We start from the raw sequence: 19,535 nt of genomic DNA on the forward strand, positions 1-19,535 counted from the left end.
TCAACATGTCCAGCCCGTTAGTATGCTTATTTGGCTTTCAGCTTTGGTTTAAAAGAAGACAGAAATCCTAAATAGGGCAGTTGCAAATGATGCTGTATCATATTTGAGAGGATTATTGTTTAAGCCTCATAAACACCTGCCGATCTCACACAGGTGCAGATCAGAATGGAAAATTTAAAGTCAATAATCTCCCTGGTTTGGTTGCACATACCGAGCTTTGTTATAAGTGATGAAGTCTTCACGTCTCTGTCTCCCTTTCTACTCACTGATGTACAGGATATATTTTCATTTCCATAGTGGCGTCTCTAAATTTTTCCCTCTGTGGTGACCGAGCATGAAGCAGGGAATCAAAGTTCCCCAGACATGCAGAGAGGTCATGCAGAAGAAAATAAGTTTGTTTTTCCATCTTCCTCAAATCAGAAACCCGAGTTCTTTATTCTTCTTGGTTTTTACTTCTCACTGGTGCTATTTTCTGAGACAGTAAATGAGGTTTTTGAGCCTTAAGTGCACTAGATGGAATGTGGGAATATTGTCATGAATTAATTCTGATTTGAGAATCCCAAATACATTTATGCTTGACCGTTCCATTAGCTTAATCACATGTTTATTATCGCAATCGTAACGACGAAGGTCCGGTACACCTGCCACAGTAGGGGCGCTATTTCAGGAGACACTGCTGTGGGTCGTATTAAAGGGAGGGACAAACAACCAACATGGTCATTTAGACTGGAGGACTTGTTGGGTTTCAGGGTAACTATGGAACTCTCGAGCTCTTTAGCTCTGTTTTTGGTCTCCACCAAATTCTGAAAGAGAATAAAAATCCAACTCGCTAGCTGCTAAAATGCTCCACCATCTTCATCAGCTAGTATCGACACACCGGGCACCTGAGCAAGTATTGTATAGTGGGTTTTTAGAGTTTGCAAATGGAAAAGACGCTGTAAGAAGGGCGAGAGCAAACGCGAACAGTAAAGTTGTGTTCTGCAAAACCAAAATAATGACCCTTTCAAAAAAAGGTCCACAGAGCTGGAGGCAGCGGCCGAATCGGGAGATAATTCTCTGTGCAAGGTGTCCATTGAAGTCACAATTTCATAAACTGTACAAGTAGCAATGTACTAATATAAAAATACTGATTATAGCTGCTTGAAGAATTTTGCATTTTTTGGAGGAACTGACTGAACAGTCAGACACAGGCAGGAAGGGGGACAAATCTGGACTCAAGACCAAAGACTGTTATAGGCAGTGGTAGGAGACGTACTGAGATCTTTTAGACGAGTAAAAGTAGTAGCACAGTATAAAAATACTCCAAGTGAACATCCTGCATTCAAAATCTTACTCAAATAAAAGTACAGAAGGATTAGCATCAAAATTCACCTATGCAAAATGGCCTAAGGAGCCCTATATATATTCTATATACTGTATATTATTGGAATATTATTTTTGATGCATTTACATGGAAGCAGCATTTTAATGGTTGCGGGGTAGAGCTCATTTTAACTACTTAGTATTCTATTTGAAGAATGCATCGTGTTTTTTTTAAAGTGATCATATCTTTGACATGAAAAGTAACTGGTTTAATGCAGCTGTCATAAATGTAGTGAAGTGAAAAGCACAGTATGCCCCTCCGGCATAAAGTAGCAGAAAATGGAAAAACTAAAAGTAGAGTACAAGCCCCTCAAACACTGTACTTAAGTAAAGTACTTGCGTGAATGTACTTAGTTACTTTCCACCACTGGTTTTGACCAGTCTACTATGGCGCTCATGAAGACAGTAAAATATTCTTTGGCAGCAGGCAAGTCAAAACCTGCTGTGACTCTCATGACTCTCCACCACGGTTTCATAACGACTACTTGGTACGCTACAGGGTCAAAAGTATGTTGACACGCAAACGTCACTCCCACGCGTGACAGTTGAACATCGAACCACGGGCACGGGTGTGCTGCTCTAACAGCCTCCACTCTTCTTGTTTCAGTCTTTCCACCACATGTTGAACCTGCTGCAGGGATTTGGATCAGGTCTGGCTCACGGTCTGTTCTAGGTCATCCCAAAGATGTTGGATGGGGTTGAGGTCGGGGCACTGTGCAAGGCCGGTCACGTTCTTCGTCACCAAACTGGGAAAACCATTTCTTCGTGGAGCTGACTTTGTGCACGGGGACATCATGTTGGAATGGGAAAGGGACAAACGCAAACTGCCGAAACACAGTTAGAAAAACTATGGTCTAAAATATTATCGTATACTGTGGCGACAAGATTTCACTTCACTGGAACTAAGGCGTCCAAACCGGCAACAACCTCAGACCAAACGTTCAAAAATGTGTGTCCACATAAATATTCAATTCAGACAGCGTGAGATGCCACCAAACCTATTTTCTCATATGCGAATGACAGCCCAGCGAAATCTAATTGATTCTTGAAAGACTTCACATGGCTCTGGTGGGTCTGTCTCCCAGTGTTCAGAAAGTCTTCAACATATTCGCATTTTGTTTCTGTAAATTTTCTGTGATTTTTTTCTCTCCAGCTGATAGTAACCAAAGCCGTGACGGCAACAAATGAAACAGCGGTGTCTGACACAGTGATCGGTGTGTTTTTGTTTTTCCACAAAGAGCGACGGCTCCCTCCCTCAACGCCAGCGGATCAGTGTCAGTTTAACTAGAGCTGAGACTGCGGCTGAAGCTTGGACGCCCCTGCCAGCTGAAGAGGCGCTCGGTGTAATTCGAGTCATTTTTTTCCATTGCGCTGTCATTTCAGCGCGGCAGCCGTCAACAGCACCGAGGAAAGGTCAACGTCTGGATGAACCACTCAGCCCGAGAGCATCAGCGCTGCTTAATCCATTTTCTTCTTTTTTCAGGACTGGAGTTTCAGAGACAGGACTTTTGCTTTTTTTATTTTCCCACTGAGCACCATTGCTCCCTTGTCTTCTTGTGGAGGTTAGTTTAATAGGTTTCCGCGACACTCCGTCTCATCTGAAACTTGTTTTAACTTGTTAATGCTGATGTGACTTGGCACGTGACGTAAGAGAGACCATCCATCGTCCATTTATTTTGGGCCGAGAGCTGATTTGTGCACGTTCATCCATCTGACTTAACTGGGTTATTAATGAAAATGAGAGATGCCTCATTTCATGCTGTGACATGTGACATTTTATAATGAATTAGTAGTTGAACATCAAACGCTGCACTGATCAGTATTTGAATATAATGGACTAAATGACGTCGTGCAGTGTGAGAGCAGTTGCTCTGCAGCTCTACTTTTTGGCCTCTAGTTTTGGTTTAACGGTTCATTTACTGCGCTAATTTTCTTCAAACGAGCGCCGATAAACCCACAGTACGCTACCTTTATGTTTTATCTTTCGAAAGTGCCGAGAAATGAATAAATGCTTTCGTGTTGTCGCGACTACATTGCCGTAATTCGTTCTACTCTCTGAGACGTGTGCAGAGGGACCCGCAGCTCATGTCCCGGTAGTTCAAAATGCTGCAGCTGGTGCAGGGAGCACATTACCCCAGTGTTTGTCTCTCTCCAGCAGAGTTTAGAATTCAATATAAACTCAATCACGCTCTACACGGTGAAGCCCCCCGATCGCCTATTTCTGAATTGTGTCCATTTAGTAACTTACAGTGTCTCGGGTCAGCTAACCAGAGCTCCACTTTGGACTAGTTCACCTCTTACTGTTAAATTATACTCATTCACCACTCACGTAAGTGAGCCTTTTTTTAAAATTAAGTTATATTCCCTCACTTTTTTGAACTGATGTTTTGCTATTTTGGAGATTCTGTTTTTTGTTCCTATCCGGCTCGTTTCATATTTAATGCTTCCAGTGTGAAGCACTTTGTATGTTCCATTTTGAAATAAATCTTTACTTATTTACCTGCTGAGCAGCAAACGGCAGACAGGCCCAGTCAGAGAGCAGCTGCTGAACATATCTGGCTCTGCGGCGGCTAAATGCTCCACTGTTTCCCACAGGAGCTGGTGGAGAGCCAGAGCTCAAAGAGAGGGAGTACTGGACTGGGATTCATCAGGTGACACAAACACCAGATCCAGATGAAGGATCATGTTGCTCTGTAACTGCTCTGCAACCCTCAAGGCGGCTTTTTGCTAACAAGTCCAACATTTCAACATAAAAAGGTGATAACATATCAGGGTTGTGTCCACAGTGTCAGTTACTGCAGGTTTAATCTACAGCTCTGTGTTTATGACCATTTGGCAAAAAGGTGCAAAAACCAAAACATCAACAACTACTGATTTAATTTCCATCAACACTGCTGAAGAAATTCATGTTCCCCAGAGGATAAATTCCAATTATTTTGGTGACCCTGACTTTTTTCTCGTCCCACCATCAGAAAAAAATTTCCACACGAAATATTAGCGTCTAAAAAGCAGATTTCTGTTAAATTTTCTGAGAACGTTGCTGCTCCCTGGAGGATAATCTCTTTTGATGTTAAGGGCTGCCTGACATTTTCTCTTGCTAAAAACAAATTTACATTTCTTTAGACCCTCGAAGAAATAATTTTCACTTTAAAAAAAAAGTTGAACCAATTTTCACGGTGAAAAATAAGATGGAAAAACACCCATGATTGCGGATCTCATGACTCCCGTCACACTCGTCACTGTTTGTTTTTCAGATGATTAGATGGCGTTTTCTCTCTCCATATTTCTATCTGTCAAAGTAGACTCTGACCCGTCTTCACCGCCAGGGACGTACATGAATGAACATGTTTTCTAATACTGGTGTTGCAGCAGGAGTTTGTGCCTCCGCCGATGTGACCAGAACAGAAGCGTGTTTGTTCTCAGAGCAGCTCTCTGATGAGAAAGGTGACTAAGATCGAAACCTGGCAGGGAGTCCGGCTCTCTGTGTACTCAGCACTGTCAGCCCCCTCCCCAAACCAAACCCTCCTCTGTGTTTCTACTGCGTACACGTGTGTGTCTGTGCGCACGCGCGCGTGTACAAAACACACTCGGTATGAGGGTTTGTGGGGAGATAAGGAGCGCCAGCAAACAGGAACCAGAGCTAAAGGAAAGACGCATTCAGAGAACTGAGCAGGCGTCAGAGGCCACAACCAGCTCCGTGTTTACATGACACACAGGTGCGGCAGAAGCCCGACAAACGCAACATGTCCAGAGGGTATTAGAGATATCTCTAAGCTGGTAAGGGGAGCGAATTTCTATTAAATAAAATTTCATTTAAAATGTGGAATGGTGACACATGTTTAAAGGATTTCATGAGCCACACAATTTCACGAGATGACCAAAAAAAAAAAAAAAAAAGAGAAAAAGCCCACACAGCATATACTCATAAATAAATATGTAAATACACATGTAGCCTATGTTTATACACAAACACTGGAGAACAGATGTATACCAAATGTTCTCCCTTCCACATTAAAAGGCACCCCGTGGAGTTTATGACCACTGGTAGCACTGAGAAGCGATGTTTGTATGAGCGGCTCCCCATTTTATTTGCACTTTGAACATGCACGAGATCCTGCTGTTGGTTTCACACTATTTCACTAATCAGAAGTCGGTGATCAGTGCAGTTTATGCACAGAGAGTCGGAGGAAAGTGTCACAGTGGCGGTGAAGGAGAAGACGACGAGCTAGCAACAATGAAGCATTTTAATTTCTCTTTAAATAACAAATGCTTTAGAAATGTTTTAGCGGGAACAAAATGCAGTCAGATTTACACACAATGCGTTTTGGTGAAAAACACTGAATGTAAACATAACTTTTGTTTCTTAAAACAAAGAAAAACTCCACGGGGCACCTTTAAATAATGTCCCAGAGATCATGTGAAAGACCCCAAGCTGATGCTCCAGGATCCAGACCTGTGACCCTCCACTCTCCCTTCCTCCCGGTTCACCCTTACCCCCCTCGGATCAGCTGATTATCTACTAACAATGGACAACAAGACAAAGAGTCTACAGCCATGCGAGCCGCGTGTTAGCATGCTAACATTTGTTAATTAGCACTTATGTTATCGGACAAATGTAAATTTGGACTGATGATGGCGCACAAGTTATTCAGAAGGGAACATGAATCTCCAACCAAATTTCATGCTAATTTATAGAATAGTTGTGGAGATATATTTCAGTCTGGACCAAAGTGGTGGACCAACAACTGAAATCCCGACTCACTGCGCTGATTCTAATCACTTCATTCAGAGCAAAGATTCGCCGTCAGCGACTCTGCACTTTGTTCATTTTTTTCCCCTCAGCTAAGACAGTAAGTGAACATATCCCAGCTCATTAAGCCCCGATGTTCAGGGCTGATTCTGACTGCTAATCCAAGCTGTCACAGTCAGTTCAGTACAAAACTAGCCTGGGCACTGCACATGAGGTGAATAGCTCAGCAGCCTAGTATTTGCGACCGAGTTATGAGATTATGATTATATCCGTGGCTTGTGTGATCTACCAATGCCGTCAGTGACAATGGTTTTTCAGTAAAGTTGGAAAATTCATCAATAAAGATTTAAGTACCGAACACATTGAGTTGGAACGTCAGCCTGCCGTGCCAGAGCTAATCTTGCAGCAAGTTCTCCAAAATTAAAAAAGCCAAATGACGTCGTTTATCTGTTCCCTCTAGAACAACACACCGGACTACATTTGTATGAAACAATACAAAACTCTTATGAATAAAAAAAAAAAGAAGTTTGATTTGACAACGCTATGGTTGAGGTTTAGACACAAAAACAATTTGGGGGTTAGGGAAAGGTCACGGTTTGGATTGAAATGGCTTTTGTGAGATAGCGACTCAGATGTTTAACCAGGCTATTCCTCTGCCCCCTACTGGTCAAAACTCTATTAATGCAGCTTTAAGTTGCACATTATTATTGTTTAACTTCTCCCTCTGGCTGGATTTATGCTTGCAGAATGTTAATTAAATGGCATTGGTGGCCTTTCCTGTAACTAAGTAACTGAGTCCGTACAGAGAAGTGCTTGATAGTGCTCCGGGGAACAGAGAGCATCGATTGGCTGCATGTTCTGCAGACAGAGTCCCCAGACTGAGGTTTGGAGCTTTGTCGGATTTTTACGGGGATTTCCTGTAGACAACAGGATGTGAAGGTAAAACTGGAGACGCCAGAACATCAGCACTGTTTACTGAGGAGTGTCTTAACACAGCAGCTTAATGAAGGCGGCCTTTTTCTTTTTCTGCCTGTTTTTCTCCGTTTTCGACGACAGAAAACTGCTCCGTGAGCGATGTTAGCCCTTCGTCTCCCAGGGAAACCTCTCCGGATCGAAACCTACTTGGTTTCAAGGAGGATGGGTTTGCCTGAGATAAGGACATTTCATCAGCATTAGACTGGAGACCAGCTTAAGACATATCTGCCTCTTATCAGCGGAGAGCAACAGAACTGAACATTTCAGTCAGTCTTGATTGCATTTCCATGGACACAGACCAGTAGAAGGCCTCCCACTGCTCCTGCAGGAGCCCCCGACTGAAAGAGACACAAAACGACGTGACCGCTTTGTTTGTAGTTGATTCACGTCTCTTTGTGGACATGATGTGTTTCTTTTTGTTCAGTTTGTGACAGTCATTTTATACAGAGGCTCTGGCCCAGGGGCCCCTTGACCTCTCCGGCCTCTGCGCCTGTGCCCAGTATACCCACTGAGGAATCTATCCCTTCTTACAGCCAACTCTTTTTTCCCCATAACGATGTGTAATTTTAGAACTTAGAAATGAGAGACTCTGCTCTATACGGGAATTAATTTTTTTTTGTATCAGATTGTTTTCTGTATTCTGGACGAATGCATTCATCAGGCTCTGGACTGAAATAAGCAACAAATAGAATAAAACATTACAAAATCTACGGGTTGCACCAAGCGGAGAGGAAGTCTATTCATGCTGTTACCTAGAAATGGGAATTAATGTCCTGCTGGATTCAGACTATTAGTCTGTTGATATGTCTCTTCCGCAGGCTCCGCCGACTCTCTTAACGTACACCAAAACACAGATGGAGGATTTAGATTTTTAAGAGTTTATGGTAAAAACAGCGTGACTGAATAATAAGTTACACTTTTCTTTCTTAATCTGGGCTGTAACGCCGCGTATCGCTGCCTTTCTTCCTTTGATTCATCCTGGGATCCCTGCTCGGCACTCGCAGCCACTCCGGGGTCGTTTTTCAATCATCAGACCGCAGCTCATCTACGAACACAGCCCTCTCTTACTCTCTGTCTCGCCCACATCCTCCTCTTCCTCGATGTCAGTCACTATGATCCATTTCAGGAAACATCAGTCAACATCCAGCGCCGCTTTCGACAGGCACAAACATGCTTTATTAATTTGAGCTGCCGGAGGAGGCAGAGCGACCACCGCGCCAACAAAACACTCTGCTCCCGGTAAACACTGGTGCCATGGCAACCTCCAGAGCACAGCATGCAGGTCTCCAAGGCAACCTTTGTGTGTTTGTGTAAGTGTGTGAGACACAGTGAGGGAGAAAGAAAAAAAAAGAGAGAGAAGGGTAATGGGTGAAAGACATCAAGACAAATGACTGTCAAAAGTACGATAAACAGAAAATAAATTTATACTCAGTCCGTTCACACTTTTCTCCGACGGCAGCGTCCGGGAAATGAAAGATGTGGGGATGTGAGAGCCGAAGGGCAACGGAAGGAGAAACAACAACAACAACAACAACAACAACACAATATCCTGATAGCCAAAAACCCCCAGAGCCCTGTTGTCTCCTCATTTTTCCATTCACTGCTCCAGTTATACGAGGTAAAGCATCAGTTCCCCCACATCGCAGAGCCCCATTTCATGGGTAGTAGCAAGCGTCTACTCTGGAGCCGGTGAAGTTTTATGTGCAGCCATTCTAGCGGCATGGCTCTGGGAGTGGCAGTAGGTCAGCTGGTCCGGACCCGAATATCTCAAAGAACCTTCAACCTCAGCTGGACTTTGTGTTTACCGTTAATTAGAAAATGCTAGCACGCTTAAACGGCGAGCTGAAGATGGTGAGCATGGCAAACGTTACACCCGCCACGCATCAGCATGTTAGCACGTTAGCACGTGGACACAGTAGTGCTCTTTTTGTTTCTGCAACTTGGGCGAACTGACCTTTTCACTAAGTCACAATGAAAAATGTTTAAACTGCTGCCGCAGGGATACTTGTTCCCGATTGGCTAGAAGGTGTCCATTAAACTCCTAGGCTATAACAGGACACCTCGGACAGAGTCGACAGTTCTACGTCGGTGCAACATCCAACTGCATGTAACCATAGCAACAGTACCTCTACTGTTAACTGACGTAGACTAGCCTTGGAGTGTCCTATCCGTCTAATTTCTTACTCAGTCAAGGGATGGTGAAGTTTTGTACTTGTCTTATTGTCAACAAACCCCATGTGCAGAGCCACTCAACACTGTCCCCTACTGACCAGAACTGTGTGTCTCTGCAGCCTGATGTGTCTGGTTCCTCTGAGCCTCAGAGCTCCACGGTTTCCAGAACCAATTAAAACATCAGTGAATCACACTGTCGCACTGGGTGACATGTTCCTTCATTACCATGAACACACACACACACACACACACACACACACACACACACACAGTGCTGCTGCCACAAATAATCACGACAGCACCAAATGTGGATGAATGCGCCGCTGAAAATAGTCCCCAGCAGATGCTGTATTTCCCCGAGCTTGTTAGAAAGTTCAGTGGTCAGCTGTTGAGACTTTTTTTAGAAATTTAATTAGAAAATTGTGAACTAAAGGTGTCGGTGTTCAGTCGGAATGAGAGCCACGGTCAGGGTCGAGAAGATATTGATGGTTTTGGTGTTCGCTGTCGTCCTTGGCTTTTTGTGGCCATAACTCTTATTTTGTTTCTTGCTTAGGTCTTTTTGTCTCGCACCGAGTTTACAGGATGGCCCTAATTGCCTCCAGATTTTCAGAGACACTGCTGCCACCTGCAGCTATTCACTTTTCAATCACCATTTCTCATTTCGTATCCAACAGGGGGCGTTAATGAACGGAGCTCATTGCTGTGTGTGTTACCAGGCTGCTCACTGGGTCTCCATCTCAGATCTGGAATGATCTGGAAGCAAACAGTCGCAGAAACCTTGTCCTCACTGCGGCTGCGGTGATGCGGCTCAGCGATGCCGCTGTCCTGTCTCGGTGCGTCACCGCTGTGTCTGACTGGAGTCGATTCAAAAAGGCCATTTTTCTTCGGAGAGGTGATACATTCCTGGCCTGCGGCGCAGCAGTGGTCAGGTGTTGGTCAGGTGGGTTCACAAACAGCAGAAGAAGTCAACACTTGGCGTTCTGTCCAAACAGCAGTGCACAGACTCCGCCTTCCTGGGTTTTAATCTTCTCGGGCTCCGTCTAAACGCTGAAATACAAAGACCACTAAATCTGGATGGTGTGGATTCGACATCTTCAACTGTTTGCCCTCAACAGTCATCCCGCAATTAATTACACACAAACCTGTACTTCTGTCTTTGTGAGGACCTGTGAGGATTCTAACCTGAACCCTAAAACCAAGTCTGAACCCTCAAACAGCCCTTTGAAGGTGTGAGGACCGGACAAAATGTCCTCGCTCCATAAAAGGTCTATAAGGCAAATGGTCCTCAAAAGATAGAAACAAACACACACACACACACACACACACACACACTAAAAAAGGAAAATAAAATCCACTTGAACAAAATTTAAATGAGATCTAGAAAAATTAGGTAAAAATAAAGGACTTGAAATATAAGTGCAGTTACAGTAATTAGATAAAATGCACCAAAGTCAAAGGAAGTAAGCGAAATTAACAGATGAATGAACAAACCAAACATAGGCATAAATTGATTTTGCAAACAAAACGTAAACAATACAAATACAAAACCAAACTCAAAAAACCCCCAAAATAAATCAAAAAACAAACACCACAAAAGTCTTAATCCCAGGCCGAAGACAGATCTGGGTGTCTGCTGAAAACGGATCATGTCTCCGGCATCTAATCTCCCACAGTGAAAACATTTGTGTCACTTTTCATGAATGGATCATGTGTTTGCATCATGAGATATTTTGTTATCGCGGATCACATGGCAAACCATGAACAAATATTCCTTTACCAGTAAAAGCAGCTCACTGTTGGTTGTTTCAACACCCTAAAAAAACTCTGAAGTGAACCACAGTACGGTATCCTACATTAAATATGCTATGGCCGGTAGCTCGTTAGCTCGCGCACACAGAAACAGAGATAAACAACCCTCCGCTTCCATCAAATGCACCTGAGTTGCGATGCGACGCGTGAGCCACGTTCCTGCCTCTTTCATACTGCCCCACAACCCTCTCTGTTTGTCCGAGGAGCTTCTAGAGTCCGGACGCTCTCTTCAGGGAGGCGAACTAGTCTCGTCAGAGTAGGAGCATTGATCGAATCGGTGAATGCATCTGCCGAAATATCCTCCACTGCAAGAAAAAAAAAAAAAAAAAAAAAAGATTAAAAGTCAGTGCTCCCCTCCATTCGTTAAAGGTGCTGTATGGGAGTTTTTGCTATCGCTACATAGCCAGCGTCAGCATTAACGGCTGTTTACTTGCCAAGAGCTTCGGCCACCGTTGCGTTTACACGTCAAGAGGTTAGACTACGTCCTCTGGGCCGAGCTACATGTTGGACGGAGGGCAGACTGGACACTACAGTGGTGTCACGAGACGGGACAGGCCGGGGCTAGCTGGTTAGCATGCTAAATTCAGTAGAAGAGGAAATGTGATAGAAGCAAAACAAGAGTCAACATCGCCGTTGCTCTCCATCGCTGGAGGCGAGTAAAGGAACGAAGCTTGATGCTGAACCTGCGACGTTTCCTCTGGACTGGTCAGTAAACAGCTGTTAATGCTAACGTTGGCTATGTAGCAATAGCAAAAAAAACTTACATATAGCCATAAATCAGCTGCAGCTGATTCAGAAAGCTGCTGCCGAGTTCTCACTAAGACCAGATCACACCACTCCAGTTCTTAGATCTTTGCAACGGCTTCCTGTGCGTCGGTGAATGAACTTTAAAATACTACTCAACGCTTTTAGCCAAAATACATACGATACTGTGGCTGAACTAAAATTATATTTTGCTTTTACTTTTTACATTTCTTGTACTGCCTTTGTGTCTTATGTAAAGGCTTCTGTGTTGCTTCTCAGGAAAACAGAAACGCGGGTCGTTTTTCGTCGTCAGTTAAAAAGGGAGACAGCATGTGACCGCAAAAGGCGACTTCATTTGGGGATATGGAGCCAACTGCCGCTTTTTGAAGTGTGTCAGTCATACAGTGTATTTAATGAACACTGTATAAGGAACAGGTAAACATTTTGGGAATTTTGGAGAGCGATAGCACTTCTCCTGTCTGAGAACGGCGTTGATCTTCTCTAAGTCCGAACAAGAAAGCAAACAGAGTCAGCTCAGCCCTGACGGTCCGGTCTCCCGACCCCTGAAAGGAAGAGTCATATTTTGGGAAAAGCCCCTGTCATCAGCATGATGAAAATGCTGAATCAGCGCATCAAGGATAGACTGGTCACTGGGATTCTACATGAAGGCCCAGTTAGAACAGTTGTGGCCGCTTCTGCGGCGGCGTTCCCGTCTGCGCTCGTCTCGTTGGTAGAAAAAGGCGACGTAACGTTGTCCTGACATCGACGGGTGACTTCTTCCTGTTACGCTGCCGTTTTCCCCCTCAGACCGTGCTTGGATTACCCACCCACGACTGCTCAGGAGGAAAACGGGTGGAGGTCAGGGATAAAAGACATTTCCTGATATTTTTCCCCGTCGGCAGAGTTTTGAACGAAATCTCACTTCGTGATTGGAGTGTGAGCTCAGCTCTGAAAGCCAAAGACCCACGAGTCGTCTGAGACGATTTCACAGCCAAAGGCCTCAGTTACATCACTCATCTTTGATGGCTGCTGCCGCCCAATTTTGTTCTATAGCCGTCCAGTCAAAACTGGGGAAAAGAAAAAAAAAAAAAGGAAAAGCTTCCAACTTAAGAAATGTGAACACTTCGGGGTCATTAGTGTGTCTGGATGTTATATCAGCGTTGCGATATCCCGCAGATCAGACTTTGAAGTCTCCAACAAAAGGACGGACACGCGGCAGCTGAACTGACATCACTTTTTACTCGACTCCCTCATGAAAATGAAATCTGAATAAGGCCGACACTCATTTTATCTTCCTCCAGACTTCAGTCATTGGTTATGAAACATTAAGCTTGCAAAACAGCAAACAGCGGCAATTATGGATATAAGGCACCTGAACATCATTAATTTTTATGGACGTGACCCACTTTGAGCTTCGTGAGTGAATGTTTAATATCTTCAGACAACACTGAACTACGACCAGAGGAAACAGAGGCATGAAATTTACATAACTCTTCACAGAGCTGTAGCCGGTCTGCGGAGGAGAGGAAGTTCGACACACCCGGGCATCCGAAGCCGAGGGAACGCCAGATAAACATGCCCACACAGATGCAAACTACCCCCATCGGCGGATCGGAAAACTCCGGCTGACAGCACGAAGATGCTTCTGGAAAAACAGGCCTGATAAGGCCGATAAATCCGGATTTTAGAGATTTGGCTCACACACACACACACACACACACACACACAAACACGTGGGGCCTTTTGTCCAGGCAGTGAGGATGACGTGTGCATTTCAACATGCTAAATGTCGCAGGCTGAAGACGGACACATGGAACAGGGCTAACGTGATAATATTTAGCATTCAGCTCACAAGCTCAGCCCGTCAGTTCCTCATCTCCAAACTTGGCTGAACGTTTCGTCTCCAGCGTAGAGACGTTCAACCATTTTGACACAGGCGACAACAAAGCTTTCCCTCATTTCCTTTTTTGTTTTGCTCCATTTGTAGTTTTTAGTAAAGTGTCCAACAAAAAACAAAAACCTGAAAATAAATCACCAAACTCTAGTATCTAAAGAAAATTAGTAAAATATCCTAAAATATCCAATAAAAAAATAATATATCTGAATTATATTGGATGTTTTTTCAAAAAATTAACTGTTTAATGGATATATTTATATAATCTGATTAACACATTTTTGCCTGGATAGTTTATTTTCAGATATTTTACTAATATTTTGGGGATATTTCAGGAACAAACCAGCGTCTGCTATAATGGACTTGGTGTTTTAATGAGGCCTATTGTTATATTTTCTGCCATAACAACAGAGTATCTCCAACCGAGGACGGGCTGAAGCGTCTCTAAGATGCTGCTCCGGCACAGTTAACAACATGCTGCATTTCTGACGTGCTCGGCTTTAGTTTTTGTTTGCGACTCAGGGACGTGAGGGCAAAAGAAAAATAAAATTCAAAAAAAGGTGTGTGGGTGGTGGGTTACTGGCTCCACTGCGCACTTGCTCTCGTGAAGATAATATCCATCAATCTAAAAGAAAAAAAGAGATTGTGAATGTTCCCTCGGCTTCTGGGAGGAGGGAGAGTGGAGTTTTATTTACGTTTACCCTCCACTACACCCCCGGTAATGACATCCTGAGAAATGAATCAGGCTTCGGGGAACAAGTGCAGCCAGCAGAGGGCCCTCACATATCCAGGGAAATGGATGTGTGTGTGTGAGGAAGAGGGGGAGATGTGTGTGTGTGTGTGTGCATTTATTTGGAGAGAAGAGGTGGGCGGAGTGGTGCTCCTGCAGGTATCCTCTCTGGAATAGTGATGAAGGAGAAACTGAGGAGGCTGGAAATGTGTGTACAGTGTGGCACAGTGTGTCTGTCTGTGGTAACACCTAACGGCTACTTCGTGGAACCGCGTGTGTGTGTGTGTGTGTGTGTGTGTGTGTGTGTGTGTGTGAACTCGCTCAGACCTCCCCCCTCATTCCCTTCGAGCTGCGGAGCTCTCTGCGCCGACTTCCCCGAGGAAATGTGCAGAAACTCGAGGTTGAAAATCTCCCTTCATCTTGTTCGTGCCACAGCTCTCACACGATGCTGTGATGAAATGACAACGTCCAACAGCTGAACAGACATTAGCAACAACACACTGCTAGTGTCTGTTTGGGTTCTGGATTTTTGGTTAGACTCTGCCATCTAGTGGATGAGTGTAGTACAGCACATCAGTGCCACAAACTGAAAACTAAAACATGGACCAGATAATAAAATGCACAAATCGATATATAGGTGTGTGTGTGTGTGTGTGTGTGTGTGTGTGTGTGTGTGTGTGTGTGTGTGTGTGTATATATATATATACAGTGACTGTACTTGTGATCAGCTTCCTGTTCTGAAGCTTTTGGGAAATGAGTAGAAATGTGTCAAGACTCAAATTTAAAGCCCTGCTTCTTGGCAGTAACACTACATTTCCCATAATTAACAGTTTGGTTCTTTACTCAGCGTAAACAAATAAAAAGCCGAAAACAAACAACTTCAAATATTCTAACATGAAATGATACGAAGAAGTGGCTGCTATTCGTGGACAGATTGAGAGACAACGGGGCCCCTGGACACAGACACGAAAGAAGGCCCCCGCCGCTCCTACAGAGGAGCAGGTCTCCCAGACTGAATGAGTTTCCCTTTGTGGTTATCGTGCAACTCGGTTGGCTTGTGTGTCTGTTTTGCATAAACACACAACCAGAGGTGAACATACTGTGTGTGTAGACCTGTTTAAACCTGGTCCTGCATGTGATCTCATGTTGCTCACAAGGTGGCGCTGAAGTGCTACGCTGATGGAAACTCTGCTGGTGAAAGGCCTGCGCTGCAGTAAAAGTCCCAGTGAAGACATTTACTACAACAGCAACACAAAAGGGAGCCGCAGCTGATCGTGACCCACGTGAGACCACACGGCGGCAGGCGCTGACGCGAGGGGACTCTGGTTTTACAGCTCGGCCCCGTTCAGCTTTGTGGGACTCTCTTCACGCAAGGTGCTGCAGCCGGGTCCGGAATCTGGTGGAGAGTCTGAGGCCGGGGAGCGAGGGCCGCTGCGGCAGCAGATTAAGGCCTGGGGTCGTGGAGCCAGACGTATGGGTGTAATGTTCACCTGTCCACATACTTTGGGCCGTGTGTTTGCCTCCACCGTGTTATTTAACAGTCCACATTCAGTGCGTCCATGATCACTTGTCTCACATTTCAGTCTGTTTTACTTATTGTACTTTGGTGGGTTTTTTTAAAAATGGTGCCTCTTTCTCACCTGATTGTAGATTCACGACAGAATGTCCTGTCTCACTCGGGACATTCTGGTGTCCCGAGTGAGACGTCCACCGGTGTCCCTGAGGGGACAGGTCGATCACATGTGTAGTGCTAACCAGTACTCTCATTACTATTGTTAAACTCACCTTTATTCAACATGACTGATCTCCTGGTGTGCACCAGGGCATCATCAGCGAATCGGAGACTTTTCATGAAAACCTCTGACCTGGTTTTAACCGTATCAGGGGCAGGCAGGATGAGAGACTCACGGATGTCAGGACCACATTTTATGACCCACCATTTGTTTCAATTCTGTTTCCGACTTTGCGTTTGGCTGGCCGCGTGGCGCCCTCCCCTATAATACTCGGTGCGGTTTCCACATGCTGCGTGTGCGGTACGTCTACAATCCCCACGGAGCGCGTCAGCGCGAACGTGGTGCGGTTCGGATCCGGAGGGGGACTCACTTTCGGGGAAGGGTTCGGCTTCAAGAACGTCACCGACGCTTCCTGTCGTGCCCAGTAACCAACCGAAAAGCCGCGCGTCTTCAGTGGGTGTTTTTGACAGGAGTCATGACCCGGACCCGCTCGGGACCATCCCTACTCTCCTGTAACTTCAGGGTGTAGATAACGGTTCACTGCCATCTCCCTTCAGGATTCATAGAGTTTGGTCTCTTATCCTTCAAAAAAAAGGCTCAGGAATGACTGGAGTTGTTTGTTAATGAGAGGTTGCACCTTCAAGACCAGACTCTGGTCTGGGTTTAAGCCCAAAGGCTCTTAGTTCACCTCGGTGTTGGGTCCAATTGAACACGGGGAAGGTTTGGTCCCGTTGTTTCGTTGCTCAAAACCTTTTCTTTTGGTTTGGTTTTTCTTCACCATCGCAGAAGCGGCGTCCTCGGAACCCGTACATCCGCGGCCCCCTTCGTGTTCTTGCCCACTTGTACCGGAAGGTGGCGCCGCTGGCCGCCATCGACTCCAGAGAGTCGCCGTGAAGAAACGCCGTTTCTTCGGAAATGCCAGCCTTCGTTCGGCGCCTGTTTGATTCCTTCTCACACCGGAACCCGGAGGGATAAAACCGGGGCTGGGGCCGTTCGAGGGCAGACCGGGCGCCGACTAGCCTCCATTTTTATTTCAAACGTTGGGGGAGCTTGTGCGTCTCCAGGAACCGGATCGCCGCGGTAGCTGGTGCCTCATTGGCACATGTCCCGGCGGGGTGGAGCGTAGCGGGGCTGCCTCTTGTTTTGCGGTCGTGTTTTCTCAGCCTCACAACAGTGCAGCTGCAGCGGCCGTCGGGAGAGGAGGGTCCGGCACCAACCCGCTGATCGAATCGGTGGATTCTCGGTCTCGTTTTCCCGGGGCTCAGCCTGAAACCCGAGGGGTGAATCTATTTCCGTGCGCAGTTTCCAGGGCCCCACAGGGGACAAAGCGACAGAGGGACTGCCGGGGCTGGACAAGGTCCGGGATCGTCGTGGACACCGTCCCCGCTGTCCCGAAGGAGCGTTTCTACTCTGGAGCTTCTCGGTCGCCAAATGGGTGCGAGTGCGTGAGGAGAATACTAATGAACGGCGCGCTGCGTCCTGCCGAGGCGCACCGCGTCCCCCGCTGCTGCTGAGGGCCACCGCAGAGCCGACCGGTCATCCACAGCGCCCCGGGCTCCCCCGGAGGGAATTTTATGAGCGGGGTCTGAGCCCCAGAGCTGCGGCTAGTTCCAGACCCGGGGTGGGCAAAACCCTCAGCTGCTGCGGAGAAAGACGCCAAAATGGGCAACAGCTTCTCCAACATCTCAGCCTTCCAGTCTCTTCACATCGTCATGCTGGGCTTGGACTCTGCAGGGAAGACCACGGTGCTTTACAGACTCAAATTCAATGAATTTGTCAACACGGTCCCTACGATCGGGTTCAACACGGAGAAGATCAAGCTGAGCAATGGCACCGCCAAGGGCATCAGTTGTCATTTCTGGGACGTGGGAGGCCAGGAGAAGCTGAGGCCCCTGTGGAAGTCCTACAGCCGGTGCACCGACGGCATCATTTACGTTGTGGACTCGGTGGACGTCGACCGGCTGGAGGAGGCCAAGACCGAGCTGCACAAAGTCACCAAGTTCGCGGAGAACCAGGGCACGCCGCTGCTGGTCATCGCCAACAAGCAGGACCTGCCCAAGTCTCTCCCCGTGGCGGACATCGAGAAGCAGCTGGCTCTGCACGAGCTCAGCCCCTCCACCACCTATCACATCCAGCCTGCGTGCGCTATAATAGGCGAGGGGCTCCACGAGGGGATGGACAAGCTGTACGAGATGATAGTGAAGAGGAGGAAAACCTTAAAACAGAAGAAGAAGCGGTAACAGCTGCTGACCCTGGACAGCGTGCTAGTCTCGTTTACTGTAACCAATCCGGGTTCTGCCAGCGTTGCCCTACACAGGTTTACTTTGCAGTGGCTTTACTGTTACTACTCTTTTTTTTTTACCTCCTCAGTTTGGATTAAAAGCTGTTCGATGCTGTGAAGCCCTGCTGGGTGATGCTTTTGCACACAGGAGGCCGCCTCAGTGGCTGCAGGATATGAAAACAAAAAAGGTGAACCAAAAAGACTGAGAAAAGAAACTTGAAAATGACTCTTCAGGACTACAGCAGGGGGAGGAGGGGGGGGCAGGCTGGCCTGTCCATCTGCTGCTTCAGACTTTGGAGGAGCTCCTGTGCTGTCGCTCCCTGAGGACTTTTATGGAGGAATTGTTTTCTTGTTTCCCCCCATCCACAGGACGTGCACTGTGGAAACACTAGTTTGATTTTGCACGTGACTCGGGCCAGTCGTGCCCCCTGCCCTTATTGTTTTGTTTTTTTTGTGGGGGGGGGTACATCCGTAGTATGGGTCTTTGATCATGGATGTCACGCAGACTGTTTTCTTTCTTGGAGCATTGAAGTAGCCTTTCCTCTGTTTGGTGGGCTGAGGACAGTGTCCACTACTTTGCACTTTTCATTTCCTGACAGTAGACAACTACACTGTATTAATAGAGGAGCAGATCCAGGTGGTTTATGTACTAAGAAAGCAGAATTGAAGTATTTTTTGAATATTAAAAAGACATAAAATGACATGATTCGGGTGAATGTTCTTCATTTACGTGTGGTTGAAGGAGAAGTGATGGTGGTGATGGAGGCTACGCAGTCAGCAGGAAGTGGGTAATACGAACAGCTGGGCGCGAGAGGGACCTGACCGACTTCTTTATCCAGATATACGCGCAGGTGTGGATCAAGGAGGTCAAACGGGTCACAGAGTTCCTCGCAGAAGGGTTAGTTGAGATGTCGGAAAGGCCTCGGCACAGATTTGCCTTTTGACCTTCAGCACACGAAGCGAACGCTCGGAGCAAAGCCGGAGCTCGTTTGTGAAATTTATGGTTCTGCATTGCAGTGCCGTGCGCTCCGCTCCGTGGGTGTGTTCGCAGCGGGACCCTGCGCGTCAGACTTCTGTGCTGAGGG

General features: G+C 46.2%; 1 protein-coding gene across 1 annotated transcript; it reads left to right on the forward strand.

Annotated features, from left to right (window-relative positions):
• Positions 1–17,049: 17,049 nt before the first annotated feature.
• Positions 17,050–19,246, forward strand: LOC120801920 (ADP-ribosylation factor-like protein 4C). Its single transcript, XM_040149259.1, has one exon. The coding sequence runs from the start codon at positions 17,831–17,833 to the stop codon at positions 18,407–18,409; it is 579 nt and encodes a 192-aa protein (XP_040005193.1). The 5' UTR covers positions 17,050–17,830; the 3' UTR covers positions 18,410–19,246.
• Positions 19,247–19,535: the final 289 nt, after the last annotated feature.

This window comes from Xiphias gladius, chromosome 16 (assembly GCF_016859285.1).
Source record: "Xiphias gladius isolate SHS-SW01 ecotype Sanya breed wild chromosome 16, ASM1685928v1, whole genome shotgun sequence".
Lineage (NCBI taxonomy): Eukaryota > Metazoa > Chordata > Actinopteri > Istiophoriformes > Xiphiidae > Xiphias > Xiphias gladius.